Source organism: Cricetulus griseus (genome assembly GCF_003668045.3).
Source record: "Cricetulus griseus strain 17A/GY chromosome 1 unlocalized genomic scaffold, alternate assembly CriGri-PICRH-1.0 chr1_0, whole genome shotgun sequence".
Classification (NCBI taxonomy): Eukaryota; Metazoa; Chordata; class Mammalia; order Rodentia; family Cricetidae; genus Cricetulus; species Cricetulus griseus.
In genome coordinates this window covers 69,824,170-69,849,450 of record NW_023276806.1, presented here as the reverse complement: position 1 = coordinate 69,849,450, position 25,281 = coordinate 69,824,170, and the positions used below count along the sequence as shown (strand labels likewise).

The 25,281-nt window shown below is 37.9% G+C and overlaps 1 protein-coding gene across 8 annotated transcripts in view; it reads right to left on the bottom strand.

The window, feature by feature from the left end:
- Positions 1-25,281, bottom strand: part of Arfip1 (ADP ribosylation factor interacting protein 1) — an 87,769-nt gene that overhangs the window by 57,088 nt on the left and 5,400 nt on the right. For 7 of the 8 annotated variants that reach the window (XM_027392968.2, XM_027392965.2, XM_027392970.2 and 4 more), the window contains exon 2: positions 3,856-3,957. In XM_027392968.2, coding sequence (XP_027248769.1) covers positions 3,856-3,948 — 93 coding nt within the window. In that variant the 5' untranslated portion in view covers positions 3,949-3,957. Of the gene's footprint in view, positions 1-3,855; positions 3,958-10,135; positions 10,398-25,281 lie in introns of all 8 variants that reach the window. The other variant, XM_027392966.2, reaches the window with a different exon arrangement.

Here is a 25,281-nt window from a genome sequence, read left to right as displayed (position 1 = left end):
AAGACTGAATGGAATGACTACAAGCTTGAGGCCAACCTGGCCTATATTCAGCAGCCTTGTTCATTAAAAGATACCACTAGGGTGAATATGACCAAAACACATTATATTTACATATAAAATTGTCCAGTGAAAGCCACATTTTGTAAAAGCAATATATAACATGTTTTTTTAAAAAAAATAAAAGATACCATTTATAAAATACAAAAGCCTGTGGTGGAAGGAAGCTATTATCTGTAAAATGTACATCCAAAGAGGGAGCTTACATCCAGAATATAAATTTCTACAAATTATTTAGAAAACAGTTTACACCCAATTAACTAGGAAAGTCACTTCACAAAAGACAACATCCAAATGGTGAGTCTAACTGCTCAACACCATTAATCATCAGAGAAAGGCATAATAGGTTATCATTATACTTCTATAAGAATGGCTAAAGTAGAATTATATATCAAATACCAAGAGTGAAACTGTCAACTGGCTAAACAGATTGTCAAACATTTGTATAACCCTGACTGTTACACTTCACTTCTGTTTCTTCAGTTGACTGTATAAAACAAAGATCTGTATAGGAGTGAGAGAGGCAGTGGTGATTCACAATGGACAAGGAATAGACACATCCTAGTTTTCCACCAACCAAAACCAGATTACAAATAGAAAACTATGATACAATTAAAAGAACAAAATACTGCTATAAGCAACAATACAAATGAGTCTCACAGATGTTTAATGATAATCCACTGATAATAAAAGGGACAGTGAAAAGCAGTCCATGCTTGGCATGCTTATACATATTGCATTTGGGGGACTGAGGCATGTGAGGGTGGTGGGGAGGGAGGATGTCACAAGTTTGAGGACAGCCTAGGCTACATAAGAAGACTCTGTCTTAAAACAACAAACAAACTAAATAAATAAATAGAGCAATCTAGACAGATTTACATTAGTGGTGGTCATCCTGGAAAGGAGAAGGCATACTGCCTAGCAACAGGCAGTAAGGACATGGTCTGAGTTCCTGGGAAAATTCTGGATTTCTATTCAGTGGTGGTTTCATAGAGCTGTACACTTTTACACTGGTGCTTTGTCCTGTGTATAAGCCATATTCTAATAACAACGAATTTTAAGAATAGGCTGAATGAAGGTGGTGACCTTTCCAACACTAAACCTAAATTCCCACCCCACTCCACCCCTCACCCCCAAACCCCCAAAACAGAATTTCTCTGTGTTCCCCTGGCTGTCCTGGAACTCACTCTGTAGACTAGGCTGGCCTCGAACTCTGCCTCTTGAGTGCTGGGATTAAAGGCATGCACCACCACCAGCCAGCTCTAACTTCAAATTTTTATTTTACTTTTTGCACTGGTGATGTTGAGCGCATACTCCACCACTGAGGTAACTCCTAACATATTTTGTATATTGTGTACTTTCATTGCATACAGGTCTTCAGCTTTAGACAGTTCTGTTGTTTGCTTGTTTGAGACAGAATCTTACTTTGTAACCCTCGATAACCTATAACTTAACATGTAGATAAGCTAGCCTAGAACTTGCAGCAATCCTCCTGCATCTGCTCCCAAGTGCTGTGATGGTCCACCTTCAGATAGTCTTTTAGGATTATCAATTCTCTGATGGTATTTTTTTCATTACTATATTTCCAGTGCCTTGTGTGGTACATAGCAGTTACTTAATAAATATTCACAGAATAAATGTGCTAAAGTAGCTATCAAGATTTAGAAGAAAGTGATTAAAATCTTGGTACAATGAGTATATGATGTAACAGTATCTTGTAATTGGTTGCAGATGATGACAGCAACTTGAGTTTCCTTATTGTACAGGTTGATCTTGGAGGTAAAGGATTTCATTGTATGCTCAGAATTTGAGTCTTCCTTCAATTACTCTATTTTGGACTACACATGCTCAGAAGCCAAATTAAAGTAGTTGAAAATAAAATAAATAGCTAGTGTAAATGTGGTCTGCCCCTGGGGAAATTTATGCTGCCAAGGTAGTAGTCTTAAAAGTGAGGCTTGAATGGCTTTTCTTGGGAGACTGAGTTAACTCTCTCAAGAATGTGTTGTTACAGGCTCTTTGTCTCCTCCTCCCTTCCACATATGTTCATATTGACCTTTCACAGATGCCCTGTTCCCATATGATATCAAGTTATAGCATGATGCAGCCACCTGATCTTGAACTTCTCTGCCTTTAGAACTGTGAATTACTCTTTTCTTTATAAAATAGTCATTCTTAAGTATTGTGTCCTGACAACAGCAAACATTATGACTATCTCAGAGAGCTACCTAAAATAGAAGTGAGTTTCTCCCCAGCCTTACAGACACTGAGCAATAGATGAAGACTCATCTACTCGTTGGAAAAGAAAGGCATCACTAGCTAATCAATCTACAAAGCGTAGGCCCCACAACAGAGAATTAGCTGACATGAACTGAGAGTCCTGAGCTAAAACACCACAAAAAGATTTCATTCTCAACTGGAAAGCTGAAGCCTATCTAAGGCTACAATAAATAAATAAATAAATAAATAAATAAATAAATAAATAACAACTTTTCAACCACTGGGTTTTCAATCACATGTGCACAAACACATGCACACATACACACAAACACAGAGAGCTGGGCATGCTGGTGTGTACATTTAATCCCAGAACTCAGGAGGCAGACGCAAGCATATCTCTGTGAGTTCAAGGACAATTTGGTCTACATAGTGAGACCCTGTCTAAAAAAAACAAACAACAAGTCTAACAAAATAAAACCACCTTTTCAAGACCACATAAACCATATTTTTAGTTAAAGTTGTACACTTGTATCAAATGTCATTAGAAGAATGTTTAGTCCCAATATAACAAGTATCACTTTCATTTCTGGCCTTACAAGGCACATTACTCATCTCACTAACTATTAATATCCTAAAGAAAGCAAATATTTTTATTATAGAAACAGAAAACACTCCCAAGATTATACTATTAGAAATGACACAGCTGAAATTTGAACCCACGTTATTTCCAATCTCATATTCATTTAAAATGCATTAAACTGAATTCCAAATTTGGAGGCAGAGCAAAATTAAATACACCTCAAGTTTCAGTTTTTTCTGAATCAATTATGCCACTTTCAGGATAACTGCTTTGGTGGTTTGAATGAGACATGTTCCCCATGGCTCCTGTATTTGAACACTTGGTTCCCAGCTGATGATGGCATTGTTCAAGGAGGCAGAGCCTCACTGGAGGAAGTACGCCACTGGGGATGGGGTTTTGAGAGTTCATAGCCTTACTACATTTCCTGTTCTCATTTCTGCTTCCTGTGTGTGGACAGAAATCTGATCAGCCAACTTCCTGCTCCTACCTCTATGCCATGACTTTCTACCTACTATGGTTCTCTTTCTGGAACCATAGCCAAAATAACTCCTCTTCCATTAGCCACTTTTGGTTATAGTATTTTTATCACAGCAACTAAAACAACAGCAAAATCAACAACAGCTATTTAGGAATTATGCACTTTTTAAAAAAGCATCAGATGATGCTAAATTTTAAAAGGATATGTTAATATTTATAAATAATATTTAAAAGGATAAAATACAATTCTAGCATTTTTTTCTTATGAAAAGTAAAAAAAGCTATATAAAACTATATGTCAAAATTATAAGATATACTGTCATTCTGGTTAATGACATAAGAGTTTAGTTAATAATTTTGTTTGCTCGTTGCCTATTACTTAGCTAAATAGCAAAGCTCATGGCCCTGGAGCTTAACCTTGGCAAATCAAAGTCACAGCCTACCTTGTATTCCTTATAACAACCTCAGATGATTGGCAAAACCGTCATGATTCTTTGCATTAACAGAAAGTAAAGTGTTCTCACCCTGTGATAGGCATGTTCATGGGAGTCTTCAACTTCTCCATTACTAGTTACTGGAATTTCTGCTGCAGAATTTTTCGGAGACTCTTGAGCCATGTCAGACTCCTATATTAAAAAAAAAAAAAAATACAATTAAGGAGAACAGAAAAAGTCATATTAATACCAAACTGTAAAAGGCATATTTTAATTACTGTATTTACATGTTTTGCATGTTATATGTGTGTGTGAGTGTGTGTATCTGTATAAATATTCAACATGATGACAATTAAAATAACCCACCTGTCTGCTTTCATTGCATTCAATCTAGATTCCTTGATTCAAAGAGAAGTAGTTACACATGACAAGGACCAGGAGGCATCATCTTTGCATCTTAGAATTAATTGTGGTAAACTAGCACTCATAATGGAAGAAATACTACAGAAAGTCACGCTTGGTATATAACTTATACACAGAGGGTCTACCTGCCCTATTTATTGGGCTTCAAAGCGAGTTTCTGTCTACAGCAAAAGGTTTTTTTGCTTGTTTGTTTGTTTCTGAGACAGGGTTTCTCTGAGTAACAGCTGTGGCTGTCCTGGAACTCTCTCTGTAGAGCAGCCTGGCCTTGAACTCACAGAGATCCTCCTGACTCCGCCTCCAGAGTGCTGGGATTAAAGGTGTGCACCACACTCAGCCTCAAAAATTTTAATATAACAAAAAGTTTTAAATATGTACATCAGAAGAATTGAAGTCTTATCCTCTAGTGCTATAGCTCTAAATGCAAATTAACAGTTAAAAACCATACTCCTTAATTTATAACCATAGGAAAAATTTTTTTCAAATGAAATAATAAAAGAACATCAATTATTTCTGTTAAACATTTGTGCTTCAGTAATGATTTTAATTTTTGAAAAATTAATGTGAGAATTTCATATAAAGAATCTTCAAATTACTTTCTCCAACTCTAAATCTTTAAAACCTTCAGAACAAAAAAATTTTATTCAACTTGCCATAGAGGACCATTGACCTCCAATTTTAGTCACTGATGTCTTCAAAAGTGTTACATATGCCTTAAGTTTTAACAACAATAGCCACTAAAATAATAGCACTGGAATAAGTACTTGTCAAAGTGAGAATCAGTAACTCCCAATGTACATGAGTTTTAATGCTGACACCTGAATCTAGCTGCTGTCCAGCTTGTAATACAATTACCAAAACCACAACAAAAAGTAATTATAAATGTGTGTATATTTAATCTACATGTACATTTAATCTACAGACTTGAATAAAAAAATGCACTTTAGAAATTCATTAGCAAGACTCCAGGTTTGATAACTAACACCGGAAGAAAAAAAATCCACTGAGCATCCTCTGGAAGAACTTTTTTTTTTTTAGTTTTTAAGAGATTTTAAAAAAAAAAACTACCGGGTTCTCTCTGCAAGGGTCCCTCCCATTCTCTAGGACATCACCAACCTAAAAGAGCTCCATTCCCTATGCTCCATTTTCTGGTGAATGGAAGAAGCCTGACCCAACTTGAGTGGGAGACTCCATGACAATAGTCTTAACGGGCCAGCTGCCTCTTTCCACCCACAACCAAGTACTCATTCTCTCATCTCTCACCAAGGAGAATGGTTTCTTCCAAGTATCTGCTCTCCTACTTCCCCATAAGTGCACAGCAGCATCCATCACCTACAGCTAACCAGTGACTGTTAAGAGCACAGACATCCTCAAGCAATAACCAATCTAAAGACAAAATGTGGAACAACCCAGCATCTGACTCTTTAAGTTTGTCTGACCCCCTTACACAGCCGAAAACGCATTCCTCTGTTCTTTGATGATTAAATGGCCTTCATGGTGATCCAACATTCATAAATGCCACCCAAAGGTTTAAACTTCCTGCTGTCTCCCAACCTGTGACAGCATAGCTTCCTTTCCCCAAATTGGCATGAGCAGCACTACTCAAAGAGACAATGGCCCTCATACTCAGACTGTATTTTGAAGTGTGCATCTGCAATTATGGCATGGTAGGGTCTCAGGCCAGGGATCCACTCATTACCACAGCTACCAGAAACAGTGTGGGATCACTTAATCAATAAATGATGTTTTACACAGAAAGAATAGAAAAGTCTATCTGCCTGTCATCTCTCCATCTATATGTACACACACACACAGAGAGAGAGAGAGAGAGAGAGAGAGAGAGAGAGAGAGAGAGAGAGAGAGAGAGGGAGGGTGGGAGAGGGAGAGAGAGAGAGAGAGAGAGAGAGAGAGAGAGAGAGAGAGAATCGCAAATACAAATTTGGACAATCGCCTTGACTTTTAGCTAGGAACATGTAGAGAAAGCTGGCCTTTTTAAGCTAATAGAAATTTAAGGAAAAGGGAAGGAGAAAGAGAATCCAGGAAAGAACATATCTAGTAAGAGAATCCATTTCTATCTACATCTCCAACCCTTGAGTTTTATTGGGATGAACAGATGCAAAAGAGCTCAACCAAAGAGAAAAGATCTAAACAGAAAAATCACCACTGGGGCTGGAGAGATGGCTCAGAGGTTAAAAGCACTGGCTGCTCTTCCAGAGGTCAAGAGCACTGGCTGCTGTTCCAGAGGTCCTGAGTTCAATTCCCAGCAACCACATGGTGTCTCACAATCATCTGTTATGATCTGGTGCCCTCTTCTGGTGTGCAGATATACATGGAAGCAGAATGTTGTGTACATAATAAAAATAAATAAAATCTTAAAAAAAAAAAACAGAAAAATCACCACTAAGAAATGGTTTGTAATGCAAGCCCAATTGAGAAAATTATCCACTAAAATACAGGAAATAATACACAACAGACTAGGACTCTCCATAGTCCAGTGCTTCTGTCTTAGGCACTGTCCTATGGCTGCAAAGAGACACTATGACCAAGGCAATTCTATTGAAGGGGCCAGCTCCCCATTTCGACATCCATAACAGCCTAGCACGTACTTGCCTGACCTTGTCTTGGTCACTAGGAGGTCAGATGCCTGCCTCGTGGCAAGGAACCAATCAGAAGTTAGCTGGTGGTTCTATGCTTTATGGCTCTGGGTGTGCTTTACAGACAAGTGCACAGCAATGATGCGCAGAGCATAGCAACCACCATGGGAGGGCTTATGGTCCATAACAACCAGTTGACCAATCAACACAGGGCAAACCCTCCCAGCCTGGAGGCACACCAATCCTGAGCCTAGACACTCCCCTTACGCTGCCCTATAAGATCTCTATGCAGACGCTTTGCATCATCTTTCCTAGCCATCTGCCATGGTGGGTGGATGAAAAACCCCAGCTAACATGGGGTTAGCTCGTTAAATAACTACAATAAAGCCTCGTGCAGTTGGCATCAAGCTTTCACCTCCGCCTGGTGACTGGGATGGCCGAGGTCCTGGACCAAGATCCTGGGTGCCTGAGCCTCCGGGGGTCTTACACTATGAAAGAAGCATTTCATTGGGGACTTGCTTATAGTTTCAGAGGGTTTGTCTGTTACCATCATGGCAGGGAGCACAGCTGAATACAGGCAGACATGATGCTGGAGAAGTAGCTGAGATCCTGATCCACAGGCAGAAAGAAAACCACTGGGCCTGGTATGGGCTTCTGAAACCTCAAAGCTCACCCTCAGTGACACATTTCCTCCAACAAGGCCACACCTTCTAATTCTTCTCTTCCTTTCAAATAGTACCACTCCCTGGTGATCAAGCTTTCAATACAAGAGCCTATGGGGGTCATTCTTATTTAAACCACTATAGTTCCCAATGTCTAGAATACATGCTAAAACATAAAATAAACCAAGAAAACAGAGTACATCCCCAGGGAAAATCCAATCTAGTCTGAGACGCTGAAACTAATGAAGATCTAGAAGCTATTATTTTCAGATAGTAGAAGTTGTTTTTTGCTGCTGTTGTTTTCTGTTGTTGTTCTTTTCTTTCCTGCTTTTTGTTTCTTTGAGGCAAGATCTCAATCTCTGTATTTAATTGAGGATAACCTCTAATTATCTTCCTCTGCCTCCTAAGTGTTGGGAGGCACTTGACCAAAAAAAAAAAAAAAAAAAAAAAAAAAGAACCCCTGGGACAGTGGTGGCAAACGCCTTTAATCCCAGTGCTAGGGAGGCAGAGGCAGGTAAATCTCTGTGAGTGAGTTCAAGGCCAGCCTGGTCTACAAAGTGAGCTCTAGGACAGCCAGGATTACACAGAGAAACTGCCATTCTGTGGGATGATAGTTAATACTGACTGTCACCTAGAAGTGAACCCTCTGGGCATGTATGTAAGGGTTTAGCTAGATTAGGTAGTGTGAGATAGAGACAGAACATTATTCCAGGGGCTGAGCTCCTTACTGACTAAAAAGGAGAAATGAGCTAAGCACTCATCCTCATCACGCTCTCCGTCCTGACTGTGGACACAATGTTACCAGCGCCTGTCACCCCTTCTACCACATCTCCTTGAAAAACAAGCTAAAATAAAGCCAATCTTGTTGGATTGCTGCTGTTTATTTTTGTGTTGTCCATACTGAGACGGATTTCTCAACTTTCCATATGCTCTCACTGAATTCAGAGCAAGAAGAGCTGTTCTGTACAATATCTAACAGTATCATACTACTGAACTATCATAACACAAATAACTCGAGCATACATAAAACGAAAATATTTAGGAACTAGTTTTTGTATTGCTTTTGCTTTAAAACTGATTATTTAATCAAAAGTTTAAAGAATTATTTTTATTTTTTTGATTTATGTGTAGTTCTGTGCACATTTTGCCATATATATGTAGGTGTCCATGGAGGTCTGAGGATCTGGAATTACAGGTAGTTTTGGGTCATCTAAGGTGGGTGCTGAGAACTAGATTCAGTTCCTCTGGAAGAGCAGTAAATGTTAATCACTGAGACATCTTTCCAGATTCTAATCCTAAATTCATACAGCTAAAATTTTTAAAATAATAGCTTGTCTACAGATTCTTTAAAAATTGATAGCCAAATTTGCAGGTCAGTGCAGTCCAGCTTCTGCCACCACTGAAATAATTCCAGGCAAGGAAGTGAGTATAAGGCACATACTTCATCCAGCTGGAGCTCAGGAACAGCCTGTAAAAGCCAGAACACTTGTTTGGAAACAGAGAAAGCTGACCACTCTTCTCACTTTCTAAGGTAGGGATGAGATAAGGGTTTCCTTAGCACTGGTTTTTGTTTTGAGGTTTTGTTTGTTTGTTTTGTTTTGTTTTGAGACAGGGTTTCTCTGTGTAGCCCTGGCTGTTCTGAAACTCATTCGGTAGACCAAAGTATTTGGCCTCAAATTCAGAGATTTGCCTGCCTCTGCCTCCCAAGTGCTGGGATTAAATGCCAGCTCCACCACCTCTGTCCAACAAGCACAGTTATTTCAATAACCTAAAGCTGTTTTGTCCCCCGGGCTCTCCTCCCACCATACCTCCCCACTCCCTCCACTGCTTCCAGGACCACAGTTTCCTCCACCAGGTATTCACTCATGTTCCCAATAGCACCAAGGTTTCTACTCTTCATTGGACCACAGTTAGAAGGTTGCAGGTTATAATTTCCAAAATCACGGTAATTTCCACGTCAGTAATTTCCTCTTCTATAGTTGTCATAATCACCTCCATGGCCTCCAAACCTGGTTCCCATATCCAGATCCTCCATCACTATATCTTCCTCTTCCTCCTCCACAATCAGGGCTACCCCCAAAACTTGTACCTTCAGGTATACCCATGATAGCCATCCCCAAATTTACATCCCACTTTTATATCTATCATATTTTACGCCTGCACAAACACACACAAATTGCTTCCTGGTCTTGGTCCAAAATTTCCACAGCCACTACAAGACTCCCCAAACCTTCACTTCCACTCCTAGAACTTGAGACATCCTGCATTTCTTGTCTAGACAATGCTTTTCTTACTGCTGTGTTTCAACACCTGATGGTTTGATATTGTGCAACACAATTTTATCTACAGGATCATGAATGACCGTAAAATGTAACAAAGCCAAGGCCCCACTTCCTTCCAGACTGCCTATCAGTAATTATTTCAATAGTATCAATTTTTCCATATTCTTCAAAGTAATCTCTAAGGTGGTGTTCCTCAGGTGTTCTAATCCTGCCATCAAATAGCTACTTCACAGTCACAAGGAGTCTAGGTTTTCCAGACTCTTCTCTTGATATGAAATGTTTCACTCAACTTCTCTCCCGTCTATTAAATGAGGCTTTGCAGTCAAGGCAGCATCAACTGCCGCCAAGGAAAGTTACAAAATCAAATCATTTTGCTTGTAGGATGCCTCATAACCACAGTCTGTAAACTTACCTAATGCTCCTAGTAGTTTCTTAAATGTTCTTCTGTGGTTTCAAAATGCAAGCCACCAATGAAGAATTTCCAGAATGGTTCCTTTTCTGTTTCCTCTCCAAAGGAACCATTTTTTAAAGTTTTCTCCATTGCAGACTCAGTTGCTTCAGCCTGATTTCCAGCAGCTGAGTAAGATGAGAAAGACTTCCATACAGAGGCACAGGATTCGCCATGATGCTGTAGTGAGAGTTTCCATGGTCCAACACAATGTAACTGAGGGCACCTGCACACAGCACACAGGACAGAGCACCTATCTAATTTCTATTTCACCATTTTTTTTTCTTTTTTTCTTTCTGAGACAAGGTTTCTCTTTGTAGTTCTCACTGTCCCGTAATTTGCTCTGTATACCAGTCTGGTCCACCTGCCTCTGCCTCCCAAGTGCTGATATTAAAGATATGGATCACCTGGCTCCTATTTCACCCATGTTTAATGGTAAAGGAATTATTTTTCTTGGAAGTCCAAAAACTACCCACAGCAACAATCTGGCAGGGTATGTGGTGTCACTGTGTCCATCTATAAGGGACTGACTTGCAGCTCAACAGCCCAGCAGCAAAAGAAGTTTGTCATCTTGCAAAATGTTTCACAAACAAAAAGAAAATAACAACAATCCTTTCCCACTATAAAAAATGGCTACAGCTGCCTAAATGCCATTTACAAATACCCCATTTCATCCAGATCTGAGAATCCCAAGTAATGCCCCCAAGTGAGTACCCAAACATGGAAATATCTAAATAACAGTGGATGCATCCAATCACAGAGGAAGAAATCCCGAGTACACATCATAGATCTCTGAAACAGCAATGGAGGTTTAACTGGTTTGCCAAGTCAGACTTCAGCCAAGGTTATGGATTTCTCATTTGTTCATTTCTTTGTGTGGCTGCCCAGCTGCAGTTCCCTCTCAATGTTAGGAAAGCCTCCATATGTTTTTTTGTTTGTTTTTGCTTTTGTTTTTCAAGACACGGTTTCTCTATGGCTTTGGAGGCTGTCCTGGAGCTAGCTCTTGTAGATCAGGCTGGTCTCAAACTCACATAGATCCGCCTGCCTCTGTCTCCTGAGTGCTGGGACTAAAGGTGTGTGCCACCACTACCTGGCCGAGGAAAGCCTCTATATTTTAAGACTTCAGAAAAAGAAAGCTTTAGGAAGCATTTTTCTGAGTAGCTGAGTTGGGGCTGTTCTAGACTCAACAGCAGATGAATGGAAGAAGGTCCTCCAGTAGTTTTATGAATGTTCTCTGCTAACTCTGAAACAGTTTACCAACTCTCCAGATATCAGAATGCCATGAAGCCAATTTCCTAGATTTATGGTTCCTTATTCTAATACCAACAGCAGTCACTGTTAAAGCTACCTTTACTGGGTCTGTAAGGCCAGCACTGAACTAAGAGCATGACATGAATTACTTCACTTAATACTCACAACTGCCTACAAGATAAATACAATGTTCTCAATTTCCTCATGACGTTAAGGTTGCAAAGGTTAAGGAATTAAACTGAACAATGCATGTCCTCCTGCAAATGAAACACTGTAAGAGAAGAACTAACAATAAGTACTGACCATATGTCAGATGTCATTCTATGTGCCAATCATATAATAAGTGACTGCATTCTCTCTGCTTCATATATATCAATACATATAACCTTGTAGCTATCTTCAGGCCTCTGTACCATTATTCCTGCTTTTAGGAAATCTGCTAAGGTCACCTAGCAATTGATTAACTGGGATTCAAACCTGGCATTCTGATTTGAAACTTTAACCTCACAATACACTACTTCTTCAAGAATGACTAAAATTAAATGGTGAATTAAAACTACCTAACCAAACATATCAACAATGCCAAGGTTGAGGAATTCGGTAGACAGCCTGGTGTGTGAAGTCTTCAGACTAGCAAGACTGTTAGCATCTACTCATGCTTTCTTATAAAGGCAGCCTATTGCAGCTGCCTTAGAGAGGGCACACCCCCATGCCCTCATGAAACATGGAGGTCTCCAGCAGGCTTTCTGGGCACAAAGAAAACAATTGAGCTAGTCCCCTGCCCCCTTCTCCAACTGCCTCTCGGGCCATAATCTCCCCAAACTCTCTTCACATAAGCCAACTTTGCAGCCAAAAGTCAAGTAACTTCATCTTCACCCTAGGAATAGAGTAACTCTCATTATCAATTTAACATTTAGTCTATATCCTTTCTATAGCTGCCAAGACCAAGGGTTAAAACGCTCGTGTCATATTTTTCTGGCTTATTTGTATTTTTCAAATCCTGAAATAACCTTGATGTAACAAAAAGCTTTCCATTTGACAATTGATCACTTATGGGTAGATTGTCATAGGGACAAGAAGTGTCATTAACAAAGTTCATCCAAAGGCCAAAAGAAACACATATTAGGAACAAGTTTATGCACAGAAAAGCTTAATTTCTAAAAAAAATGCTTAGAGAAAACCTTAAATCTTTGTAGAAAATATCTATAGCCTTGTCGATTATATAAGGCATTTATCATTATTTAACAGTAGTGTCATTTATTTAACAATTTAATTAACAGTTTGATTTCAACCCAGTTTACCACCGAGCAAGCAAAATTAAAGGTATTATAAAAATAAAGTTTCCTCAGATGTTTCTTAAATCTGCCATATTTTTATGACTTCTCTGAAAATACAATAAAAAGTACCCTAAAATGCTTCAATGTTTAGGTCACTGCTTATATTCAGTATATATTGTTTCTGCTTTCCAGTAATATTTTCTACCAGTTTTGTAGAATTAAATTATTAATTTCAGCCAATGCTAGATTTAAAAAAATAAGTGAATAAGTAAGGCAGAGAGCAAAGACAGAAAGTGCAAATATTCCAGCTCAATTGTTCTAGTACTGGCTTCAAACAGGAGGGTCGAAGTGCTGAGTGAACTAATTATACATCTCAAGACAGGCCATATTTTGTTCCAATGCCAAAAGTACAAATGCCTTTTGTGTCAAATGAAATTATTCAGATTTTTGTTTGCCCATATGAAGACAAAGCAATTCTAATAAGCTCATAATTTAAATACTTTCTGAAATTTCCTCCACTATTAGTACAAATGCAACTTATTAAAAGGATGAATATAAGTACCGTATGCATCAATTCAGTATGGCTCCAAAGTATGAGGTAAACCAACATGCTAAAGGAAACTGAAGGAGCACCTGCTCAACCACTAAGGGTGTCAACCTCAGGTCCAGCTCTGCCCCTATCCATACTTCACAGATGTCACTTGACTCCTGTGACCTTCATTTCCCTCATTTTAGGGAGATTACTAGAGCTGGTGAGATGGCTCAACAAATACCACCCAGCCTGAGTGTGACCTTTGGGACCCACATTGTGGAAAGAGAGAACCAGCTCCCACTAGTTGTCCTCTGACTTTACACATGTGCTGTGGCAGGAGCATGGGTGCACATGCACACACTCACATAAAATCAATTAAAATTAATAAAAATGGGGTTATTAAACATCCCAACATGTCATATAGGTATGGGGTGAATCAAGTGTAAGAGCTGGGAATGTAACTCTGTGGTAGAACATTTGCCTTGCTTGCATGTACAAGGCCCTGGGTTCAATCCCCAGCATCACAAAACAAGGAAACAGATAACAGTGCTAGAGAATCAAATATGAAATGCCATATACCATGAACACCACATTAAGACATTACAATCATCCTCAGCTCAACACCAACAGACAAATAGTGGAGTAGATCTATCAACACTAGTATTTCTAAAAACTGAAAACCTCTGGAGTCAACATGATGCGTCACAATGCGGCAGATTCTACTTTTACAGACTACCTGTAAAAGTCTATGTGAAACACAAATGAACTCTGTGATTAAATGTGGGATCAACCCCTAAGATATATCATTATATATCTATAAATATACCCAAAAAAGTGTAACTGAAATCCAGAAACATGTCTGATCTTCAGAAACATGAATCCAAAACAATTCCCAAACAGTTCAAATAAGAGATATTTGACCTGAATTTAACATAGTAAATTCTTCACTGTCACCAGGGGCATTCTATACTTTTCTACAACAGACCATAATCAAGACAGTTAAATTACAGATATAAATGTTAATGTGTGTAGTTTACTTCCTCCTTGCCATTAAGTCATTTTGATAATTCCATGGCTTCAATAGACAGGGAACTCTAGAACCTATTATTATAAAAGAAGAAAAACAGATTCGTTAAGTCCAGATAATTACTGAATTTGAACAAGTATATGGAAATTCATTTACGACTCTGCCAATTTTTTTATTTTTTGCATTTGTTGCAAGTCAGTGTTTGAACCCATTGCTACCAACCCTGAACACCATGTATCTTCACACCCCAACACTATTTTATTTTAAATACTTGCCTAACTACTCATCCTCTGCTGGTCATTGTCATGTCTTTGCTGCTAGATCCCTCTTGAAACCTATTCCTTCTCTTCTTTCACCCATTTACAGGCCCAGAACCTCCACCCTGTTCCCCAAACACACCGATCTTATTTTCTGCTTTTGCTGTTTCTCCTGCCTGGAAGATTATTTCTCTAAGATTTTTGCATGACTCTCATATCTCATTCAAGTTTCTACTCAAATATTATATCCTCAGAAAGCTATTTTTGACCAACTTTTGTAAATGAGCACACTTTGTCACTTTTAGCCTTCCATCATGCTTCATGGCAGATAACTAATATTATATAACAATAAACATAGTCAACATGTCTTTTGCCAATACCTATAAAATAAAAGCCAACTCCAACTTGACACTCAAAATCTTTCCAATTATTTTCTCTCCACTAAGTATGCTTTAGATTTGTTAAATCAAAATCCCTCTCCACATACATATTTCCCAATTTCCTCTCCCTGTCTTTAAAAAGGACATCACTCACATGCTCAATTCTACACATATTCCAAGAGTGTAGTGACAGTGTCTCTAATATTCCTGATGATATTCCTCTAAACTGCCATAACCTTTAATCCTTATCACTCTATAGGCACTGTTATCTTGCAATTTCTTTCTAAATTTCATTGATTAATCACCATATACCTTAAATAAAAGGTCTACACTCAATTTAATATTTAGACCTCAGAATTACACAAAAGAATTTGTATATTTTCTTGAGTATTAGAAGTTCTTATGTAGAGTTGCTAAATAAAGAGAAAAGCAGAAAAGAACTCAGACTATAATTCCAGAACAAGAAAACACAACTTATTTGTTTCCTTTGCTGTTATTTAAAAAATATACCATGTTTGTTTTCCAAGTTTCTTGTTTCTATCCTTTCTCCTTTTTTTCTATTTAGTTTCTTAAATTAACTCATCTTTTTCACTTTCATTTGAGTTCAAACCATAGTGATGGTTTTTAATAATTCTGCTAATCTTTCCAAGATGCAAAGTTGTAACATGTAAATTGGGGAGGAAAACTAAGGAGATTATATACATAAACCTAGTACAATGCCTGGCACCTCAGAGTATTTCAGAGAATGGTACGACTATACCACTGTCATGTCACAAAGCATAAAGAGCTTTGCCTAACTACTCGTCCCCTGCCTAATTCTATCCACACTGTTGGAAAAAACAAAACAAAACAAACAAACAAACAAAACACAGAATTTCATTCTAAATGATCAACTTTAAAGCTATAAAAGAGTCCCAATTCCTACAATGCTTTCAGGCCAGAGTGTAAATTCAGCTTCTATTTACACAGTTAAGACTTTTAAAAATTATTATTATTATTGCCTTCTCTCTGGATGCTACCTATTTGGGTATGACTAATACACACAAAGAATACTTAATAAGCAGTTACTGTTAATTTACTTTGAACAAACCATTACTTGACAGTGATTTCCTTCAGATCACTATCATCCAAATTTTACTGTCTACTGAACAAAGAATTTCTACTTCACTGTCTCTCAAAGCACCATCCACGTACAGGAAACTCACAGTGGCAAGCAGCAGACAGAGTAATGCTTTCATGTACTGTCATGAACCCATCACTGGCTGGGCTGCCTTCCCTATAGCTTGCACACACTTGACTTCACCTGATCATCTCTTAATGGTATCTACTCAGAGATAAAATCAAACCATGAGCAGGAATACACATAATACAGTACATATATACATATTATAGTACATAATATAGTACATTGTATATAATATATACATAATATGAACATAACACAGTACACATAATTCTTTACTCTCTCCTGGCACATACAACTATAACCTGCTTTGCCAGATGTTAAACAGCCAAGTTATCTTAAACTACACAGAACCTTCATGAAATCAGACTTGATGAGGCAGGATGATATCAAGTTCAAGGACAGCCTGGACTACATGGCAAACCCAGTGAAAGAAAGATGAGGACAGGGAAGGAGGAGGAAGAAGAAGGGAGGGTGAGAGGAAGGAATTTCATAAATCTTATACAAATAATACATACTTCCGAAATAGAATTGATCAATAATTAAGAGTCAATTATTGCCCAAGGGGTGGCACCTTTAATCCTAGAACTCAGGAGGCAGAAGCAGATGAATCTCTGAGTTCAAGGCCACCTTGGTCTACAGAGGGAGTTCCAGGACAGAAAAACCCTGTCTTGAAAAACAGAACAAAATAAAATCAAACAAACAAAAAGTCAGAATCCTATATTACAGTATGTTACACAACATTCTGGGAACACAGTTGAGTGGTGCAGTACAGCAGTTACCTAGCATGTATTAGGCCCTGGATTTAATTCTCACAACTGAAAAGGATCATTGGGCTTAACTGAAGAAATAATGAGTCTTTTTACAAGTGACAGATTGGTATACGAACATCGAATTTGCTGTTGATGGGCCCCATGTTGGATTCTTGCCTTACCAAATCCCGTAAGTCAGTCACCTGTCTTTCATCTGTCTGAAAATTTAAGTTTATTCAACTTAAACACTAGGAAAAATATCAACTTCTTTACTTTTTTTTTGGGGGGGGGATTCAAGATAGGGTTTCTCCCTGGCTTTGGAGGCTGTCCTGGAACTAACTCTTGTAGACCAGGCTGATCTCAAACTCACAGAGATCCACCTGCCTCTGCCTCCCAAGTGCTGGGGTTAAAGGTGTGCATCACCACTGCCCAGCCTCAACTGCTTTATGGAGCTGAATTATTCTAACCATCTATGTGGGACAACAGAAAGCACTGCTTGTACTTAGTGTTATTTTGTACCAAAAACAGCTATGCTGACTTGAACTCAATAAAAAAAAAATAACTGTTTAGTCTTTCTCCCCCATTTAATGAGCTACATAAATGAACCCATTTAACGAATCCACTTTTCTTCCTAATTAATTTTTCTCTCTAGTTTAATGAGCTACAATAGTGGACCTTACAGTGTTTCATCAGAATCAGTTATAGAACCTTCAAAAACAAAAACCACGAATAAGACCCAGTATCTACCACTGCAGGTTCACTGAGTTGAAAGTGTGGAGCTCAGCAGTTGAAAAGCTCTCTTCCTGGATTCAGATGCTCAGTCAGTGAGTGAGCACTCAAGGGAGTAAGTCAGGCAAAACATGAGCCATCTGTGACAACAAATACTATGAGTATTTTGATAAAAACTTTGAACACGGGGGCTGGAGAGATGGCTCAGAGGTTAAGAGCACTGACTGCTCTTCCAGAGGTCCTGAGTTCAATTCCCAGAAACCACATGGTGGTTCACAACCATCTGTAATGAGATCTGGTGCCCTCTTCTGGTGTGCAGATATACATGGGGGGAGAATGTTGTATACATAATAAATAAATAAAATCTTTTTAAAAAAACTTTGAACACTGTTGTATTTCATATTATACATATTAAATAAAGCCCTGCACAGCTTTCATTTTTATTTTAATGATAAATAAGCTTTACTTACTAGAGTTTGAGACTGGGCTAGTGTCTGTTAGAGTGGATACCTTAATCTAACTATGTGATATTTTTATTTATGAGTTCTTTCAATACAGCAATTTTATTATTTTTAAAGTTATCCTCTAAAGTTTTAGGTCACCAAAAGCAAGTGTAACTTACTCCTTATTACAAAGAAAGGTCTTGTTTTATCTTGCCACTATGTATAAGAGTTTATTACTGAATGGTATACCTCTAGACAACTCAGTCAATCTGCTGGGCGGTGGTAGTGCATGCCTTTAGTCCCAGCACTCGGGAGGCAGAGGCAGGCGAATCTCTGTGAGTTTGAGACCAGCCTGATCTACAAGAGCTAGTTCCAGCACAGCCTCCAAAGCCACAGAGAAACCCTGTGGGGGGGTGGAAGAAAGAAAGAAAGAAAGAAAGAAAGAAAGGAAGGAAGGAAGGAAGGAAGGAAGGAAGGAAGGAAGAGAAATGAGTGGACCTTACTACCCCCAATCACCTCAACTTTAGACTGGACTTTTTCTGTGGCTGGCTGAGCTGTACTGAGAGCTGTAACAATATTGCTGCAATCAGACATACTTAAATGTCTTAGGCACATATTAAAACATTTGGTTCAAAAAGTGGTATCATCCCATTGACTTCTTTTCTTAAAAATCGTTTTTCAAGACAGGGTTTCTCTGTGTTTACAGTCCTGGAACGCACTTTATAGACAGGCTGGCCTTGAACTCACTGAGATCTGTCTGCCTCTGCTTCCCAAGTGCTGAGATTAAAGGTGTGCACTGCCACCTCCTAGCAATCCAACTGATATTCTTATATTTCAGAGCATAATTAACTTATTTGTGATCAGAATTTGTTTCATAAAACTATCTGCAGTTATATGGGCTATCTGTTGATTACACGGATAAATGCTTCTAAAAAAATCAGAAAAGGCATTTACACAGAATGAAGAAAACAACTTCATACAACAATTTAAAAGACTGTTAACTTGATCTGGCTGATAAAAACTGATCAAAGATGTCTAAGGCAAAAATGTGATCTTCCAAAATGTGATTTGTGATCTTCCAAAGCAAAGCTTCAAACCAGAACTCACAACTCTTGTACAGATATTGGAGAAGTAACCTTTAATCCTGGTAACTGATGTGACTGCTCAGAGACACAATTCTCAGATTTCATCTGATAAAAGCTTAATTAGAAGCTATTCCTGCTTCTAATTTATCCAGCAATACATGGAGAATGTCAGTACATAAAAGAGCTCAGTTAAGCACAAAGGAAAGATTCCAAAAGTACTCTCAATCTAATCAGGGAAACAGAGCATTGCAAGACACCATGCTAGCAAAACAGTGAAAGAAATGAGTTTCTAGTCTCAAAATACACTGGAAAGAACATTTTTATTGTTCACAAACAGAATTTTGATACCACATTAAGAAAATAATACAAAATGACTGAGTGAGATTTAGCCCAAGAACACAGAATTGGTTCTATTAGAAAAATCTATTAATATATAATGTCCTCATAAATTTAACAGGGCAAACATATAGTTTTTCCCATATACACTGAGATGAAGTATAGCTGACAAACTGAAACACCCATTCAAAATTAAGTACTCAAAAGACAGAAATATAACTGATTGTCTCTCAGCATAAGATGTGTGTGTTCTGTACCTTATTTAATATCTATCATATTTAATAAAGAAAAAACAGGCATTTGCACTAAAATTGGGAATAAGGCAAAAATTTCCACCATCTTCACTATTATTCAACACTGTACTAGAAGTACTGACCAATACAACCAGTTAAGAGAAGTCAGAGTAATAATAAAGAACTTTATGTCTATTTGCAAACAGGACAGTACATGCCTGGAGGTGGTACAACAAAGAATCAATGATAAAACTAATTCAAAAAGAATTCACTGAAGTAGCAAGATACAAAATATTCAAAAGTCAATAGCCTACATATACAACAATAATCAGTGAACCAAATGACAGGGGGAAACATCCCATTTGTAATAACAAGAGTAAATAGTATAAACAAATAATTTTAATAAATAAAGTGTAAAATTTTTAAGAGAAAAAGATGAAAGACCAACTGGGCAAATGTCATTCTTGGACAGAATGACAACCACTGATAGAAAAATACATACACTGCAGCAATCTTTGCAACCATAAAACACTGGAAACCACCTAAGTCTATACATACAAAAGTGATTAAACTACTTTACATCTAAACCAGGGAAGTCCAACCTTTGACATTTAAGGTTTAAGTGAGTGGTGTTCTAAGTTTACAGTCTTGTGTTGGCCACATTTATAGCTATCCTTGGCAACATTTGGCCCACAAGCCATAGGTTAGACATGTCTGAAACTATGTAACTGCTATGAAAAAACCAAAGTCTAACAAGCTACAGTTTGCTGCCTTTGTCTAAGAATGAAGGGAAATACAGGAACACACAAGAAACAGAACTCTGAAACAAAGGAGATAGTTTATTCTCACAGACAGGTAAAGGAATGGTGGAACCAGTAGAAATGGGAACTAGGGAGCTAGCAGGATGAAGAACTACTGACACTTCTTTAGCTGCAGTGTTTTAAAATTAACTCTGACTCTTAAAGCTATAATAATGTTCACATATCCTTGAAAATAATTTTAATGAAAGCTGTAACTAACCAGGGTGGGGTGGGAACTGAAATAATAACAAACCAATATGTGTTGTAAACAGGTAACTAAGAAAGCAGGGAGGGAAAGGAAATCAAATGGAATACAGATGGGCACTTGGCAAATTATCTGTAACCCCACTGGTGGGAGAGGCAGGCAGGAGGGGAGGCAGGCAGGAGGAGCAGCACTTCAAGGCCAGACTCCACTAGGTAGAAAGTTTGAGGCCACCCTGAGGGCTACATGAAAATGTCTTGTTAAAAAAAAAAAAAAAAAAAAAAAAGAAGGAAGGAAGGAAGGAAGGAAGGAAGGAAGGAAGGAAGGAAGGAAGGAAGGAAGGAAGGAAAAAGAAAGAAAGCTGGGTATGGTGGCACACACCTTTAACCCAGCACTTAGGAGGCAGAGGCAGGGGTATGTCTGTGAGTTTATGGATAGCCTGGTCTACAGAGGGAGTTCCAGGACCATCAGGGCTACACAGGGAAACCTTATCTTGGAAAACAAAAGAAGTTAATGACTTATAATTTGTGGTGTGGTGTGGTGTGGTGTGTGTGTGTGTGTGTGTGTGTGTGTGTGTGTGTGTGTGTGTGTGTGTGTGTTTACGGTACACACTTGTAATGCAAGCATGCAGGATAATCAATTCAAGCCTCACCAGCCTAGGCTAATGAGATCCTATCTCAAAAACAAAAACAAAAACAAAACAAAACAAAACAAAAAAAGTGAGACTACATTTTCTGCTAGTGGCATAGCTCAAGTGGTAGAGTCTGTACTTTGAACTAGCAAGGCCATAGAGTAAATGCCTACCAGCTGGGGGGGGGGGGGAGGTTTACACCTTTTCTGATCTTTATACAAATTCAGCTATTTTTAACACACTCTTTAAAACAGAATGATAAACTACTATTATAAAATTACCATTAATGGTCATACCCTCACAGTCCAGTTCTGTTGTAGGTCAAAATACCTTGTTACTTCTCAGACTCATCCTCTATAACCAGCCAGAGGTATTCATTAGCTAATGAGTGTAAGGAGCAAAACCCTACAAATTACTAATTAGCATTTATGAAAATGCATATATATAGTATTGATTAAAGTTTATAAGTCAATTAAAACTATTTGAGATTGTTTAGCTTTTACTATTAAAAAATCACTTGATTTCTATGAAGTGAAGAAAAGTAACTTATACAGAAGGAAGCCATATAAAAAATTTAATGTGGGAGGAATTTAATAAGGGGAATTCTGTGCCCTGCAACTCTTAAACACAATCATAGTCTTCTTGGAACCCAGGGAAAATAGAGCAATAGGTACTAGATCTGCCAGATTCCACACAAATAAGAAACAAAAGACTCTGTGGATAACAATGAAAAAAGTAAGACCCAGTAGTCCCTAAATCTAAAGACAGCAGACCATAGCTGTTGAACAGATATTTTAATTTGAGTTTTTCAAACTAGCATGCCATATCCCATAGGAGTTCTGAAACAGTATGCCAGAGCTGAAGGCAGACATATATAGCAAGGTAGATATAAATAGGACATACATGGTATATCATACTGAATGTGAATTTAGATTCTTCTTTTAGTGAAGTGAGTATATTGTGGAATCTAAAGCAAAATCCACTTGAATAATACACATACCGCTTTAAATAACCTTACATATTTTTTAAAGTAATAATGATATTTCAAGCAGGCATGATGGTTCACACTGTAATGTCAGAATTGAGAGGTGGAGGCAAGAGGATCAGAGCTCAAAGTCATCCTCAGCCACACAATGAGTTCAAGTCCAGCCTGGGTTATATGAGGTCTTAACACAAAAAACAAACAAACAAACAAAAAAACAACAATTTCTTTAAAATTAAAAATGCAAATCTTTAAAGAAACATCCTATGAGTTTTCTTTGTAGGTATACTTTACTAAAAACAGTCTGAAGAGCACTACAAATAGGGTCAAGAAGGTATGGGGGTAATGGAGAACACTAGTATAGAAAGCACCATGACTGGAGCTTGCTTTGATCTAACTTGGCTTCATTTGATTTCTTTGCAGCGTTTTATGTTTGTCATTCCAGAGACTGGTGATAATGCTAAGTAGCTCTATTTCTTTGAGAATTTTTTTCGAATTCAGATAAGTGTGAAGAGAACAATAAGGCTTGTTTTGATGTCACAATTCAGTGTTAATCTTCATGAGGAACTGACTAATTTACAATTTAAGAAATGGAGCAGCTCCATTAATTAACTCTATATATTTAGAGTTGTTTAAAGACGAAAATACTACCCAAAACATAAAAGCTTCTTTGTCAAAACAATTTAAAATAATTGTCTTCTATGACAGTTTTCCTAAAACAAAGCAAAAATACTTTCCTTACAGCCCAATGAAAATTATATCAACTTGAAAATGATTTTCCATACAACAGGTTCAAAGTATATTATATTCCTTTTCATAAACTTAATAACAAAATAAGAATAACATTTCTGTTTTTATATCAACAACTATCTGGTAACTGTTTTGCTAGCTGTTTATCTTGATAAACACCTAACATTCCTTTTAGATACTAATAAATTGAGTTCAGGTGGCTTATTCAGATAAAAGCATCAGTCTAGTACTTCAGAAGTAGAAAGTTTCAACCAAGTACAGTTAACTCTTAATTATATGTCATAATGAAAAAGAACTGATAAGTTAACCTAACAGATAGTCAACAATAGCCATCCCTATCACCATAACCGCTCTTTAAAACAGGTAATAAAAATCAACTATATGGAAAAGAAACTAATGCAACATAAAGTGACAGGGTTCTCAAAGCCACATTACTCTCTGAAAAGGAAACTAGCTGTAAATAAATGCTACATTATTCAGTTTAGTGCGGCCTCTTTCTTCACAGATGGCTAGCTGGGTTCCAGAACATTAGCAGAGAAGCCAACCAAGAACCAACAATACTAGTGTTTCCTACTTGCTGTAATTGATTTCATTACAAAATCCAACAATTTACTTGTTACATGGTTTTATAGATATGAACTGCTTTTCTCCCTTAGTAATCTATAAATGGAAAGTTACTAACTAAGCTCCCCCAAAACCACATAAAATAAACCATCTTAAAATTCACAGGTAAAGTTTTTTTATTAGAAAGCATTCATGGTAAGCATAGCTTAATCTAGACAGATACAGATCATCACATATAAAACGTTTATAAACCTTCTTGTGCATATTTAAGTTAGCGCACACACACATATTTCCTTGCTCTATCTCCTGAGAGGCCCTAGAAGCAATGACACTCAATGTCCTCAGCAATGAGAACACACACAGCCCAATTACTGGTTTCTAATAGCATTTTCTAATAAAAAGAATGGAGGCTCCTGGGAAAATGGATTGTTCTAGGACCAGAGAAGGTAATGTGCTAGATGAACCATGAGCATCTTGTAGAACAAAACTTAAAACCAAATGAACAACCACAAAAAAAAAAAATGCTGGGGTTAAAAAAAAAAAAAAGCAATCTTCATAATGACAAGGGTATTTCAAGAAATGAATTAAAAAGACTGGAATAACTACAGCTGTCATTTTTGGTTGTGAGCCTAGCCTTTAACGGCTAAGCCATCTCTCCAGCCCAACTACAGCAATAAAAAGCACTGCTGACACTTGCCAGGCAGTGGCAGGGCTCACACACCTTTAATCCCTGCATTTATGGAGGCATTGGCAGGTGATCTCTGAATTCAGGGCCAGCCTGGTCTGAGAGTGAGTTCCAGGACAGCCAGGTTACACAGAGAAACCCTGTTTCCAAAAGAAAAAACAAGGCTGAACTGCCGAATTATATTTGTCAAAACAGACATAGAGTGTTAAGAGTGTATGTACTGCTCTCACACAGGACTGGAGATTGGCCCCCAACTGCTATGTCAGGTAGCTTACAACCACCTGTAACTCCAACTCTAGGGTGATTGAAGTCCATGGGCACCTGTGCTGCACTCATGTGCACACACGTGCGCGCACACACACACACACACACACACACACACACACACACACACACACACACACACACACACATTATTTAAAATAATAATAAAAATAAATTTGAAATAAATGACTGAGTGAATCAATAAACAGAAGAGAAATATCTCCTTTACAGATTATTTCCAAAAGTAATTTTAGGAAGACCCCCTCACACATACTTTTTAAGGAAGTAAAGCATAATTCTCCACTATCTTGGTAGCACACAGAAAGCTATTCTTCTGTAAAAGGTAGGAGTCACAGGGAAGAGCTTAAAAAGAGTAATTCCACAGTGGACAAATCTGACAAATGGAGACTGACTGTCATGAAGGTTAGCACCAACAGTGCAGTTATAGTAACAATCAGGACTGTCACTGTCACTCTGTGATTCTCCTAATGCTAATCATGAGAAAACCACCAGAAAAATCCCCACAGGTGGATGTACAGGATACCTTCAAATAGTAGTCTGCAAAACCTATCAAAAGCAAGGAAATCTGAGAAACTGTCTATGCCAAGAACACCTGATGGCTGGATGGGATCCTGGAACAGAAAAGAGACACAGGGAAAAACTGACACAATGTGAAAAAATGTGTCACACTAATGAAGTATTTTAATAGAAAAATCTGGGTATGGAAATTTTCAGGTACTTCTACAC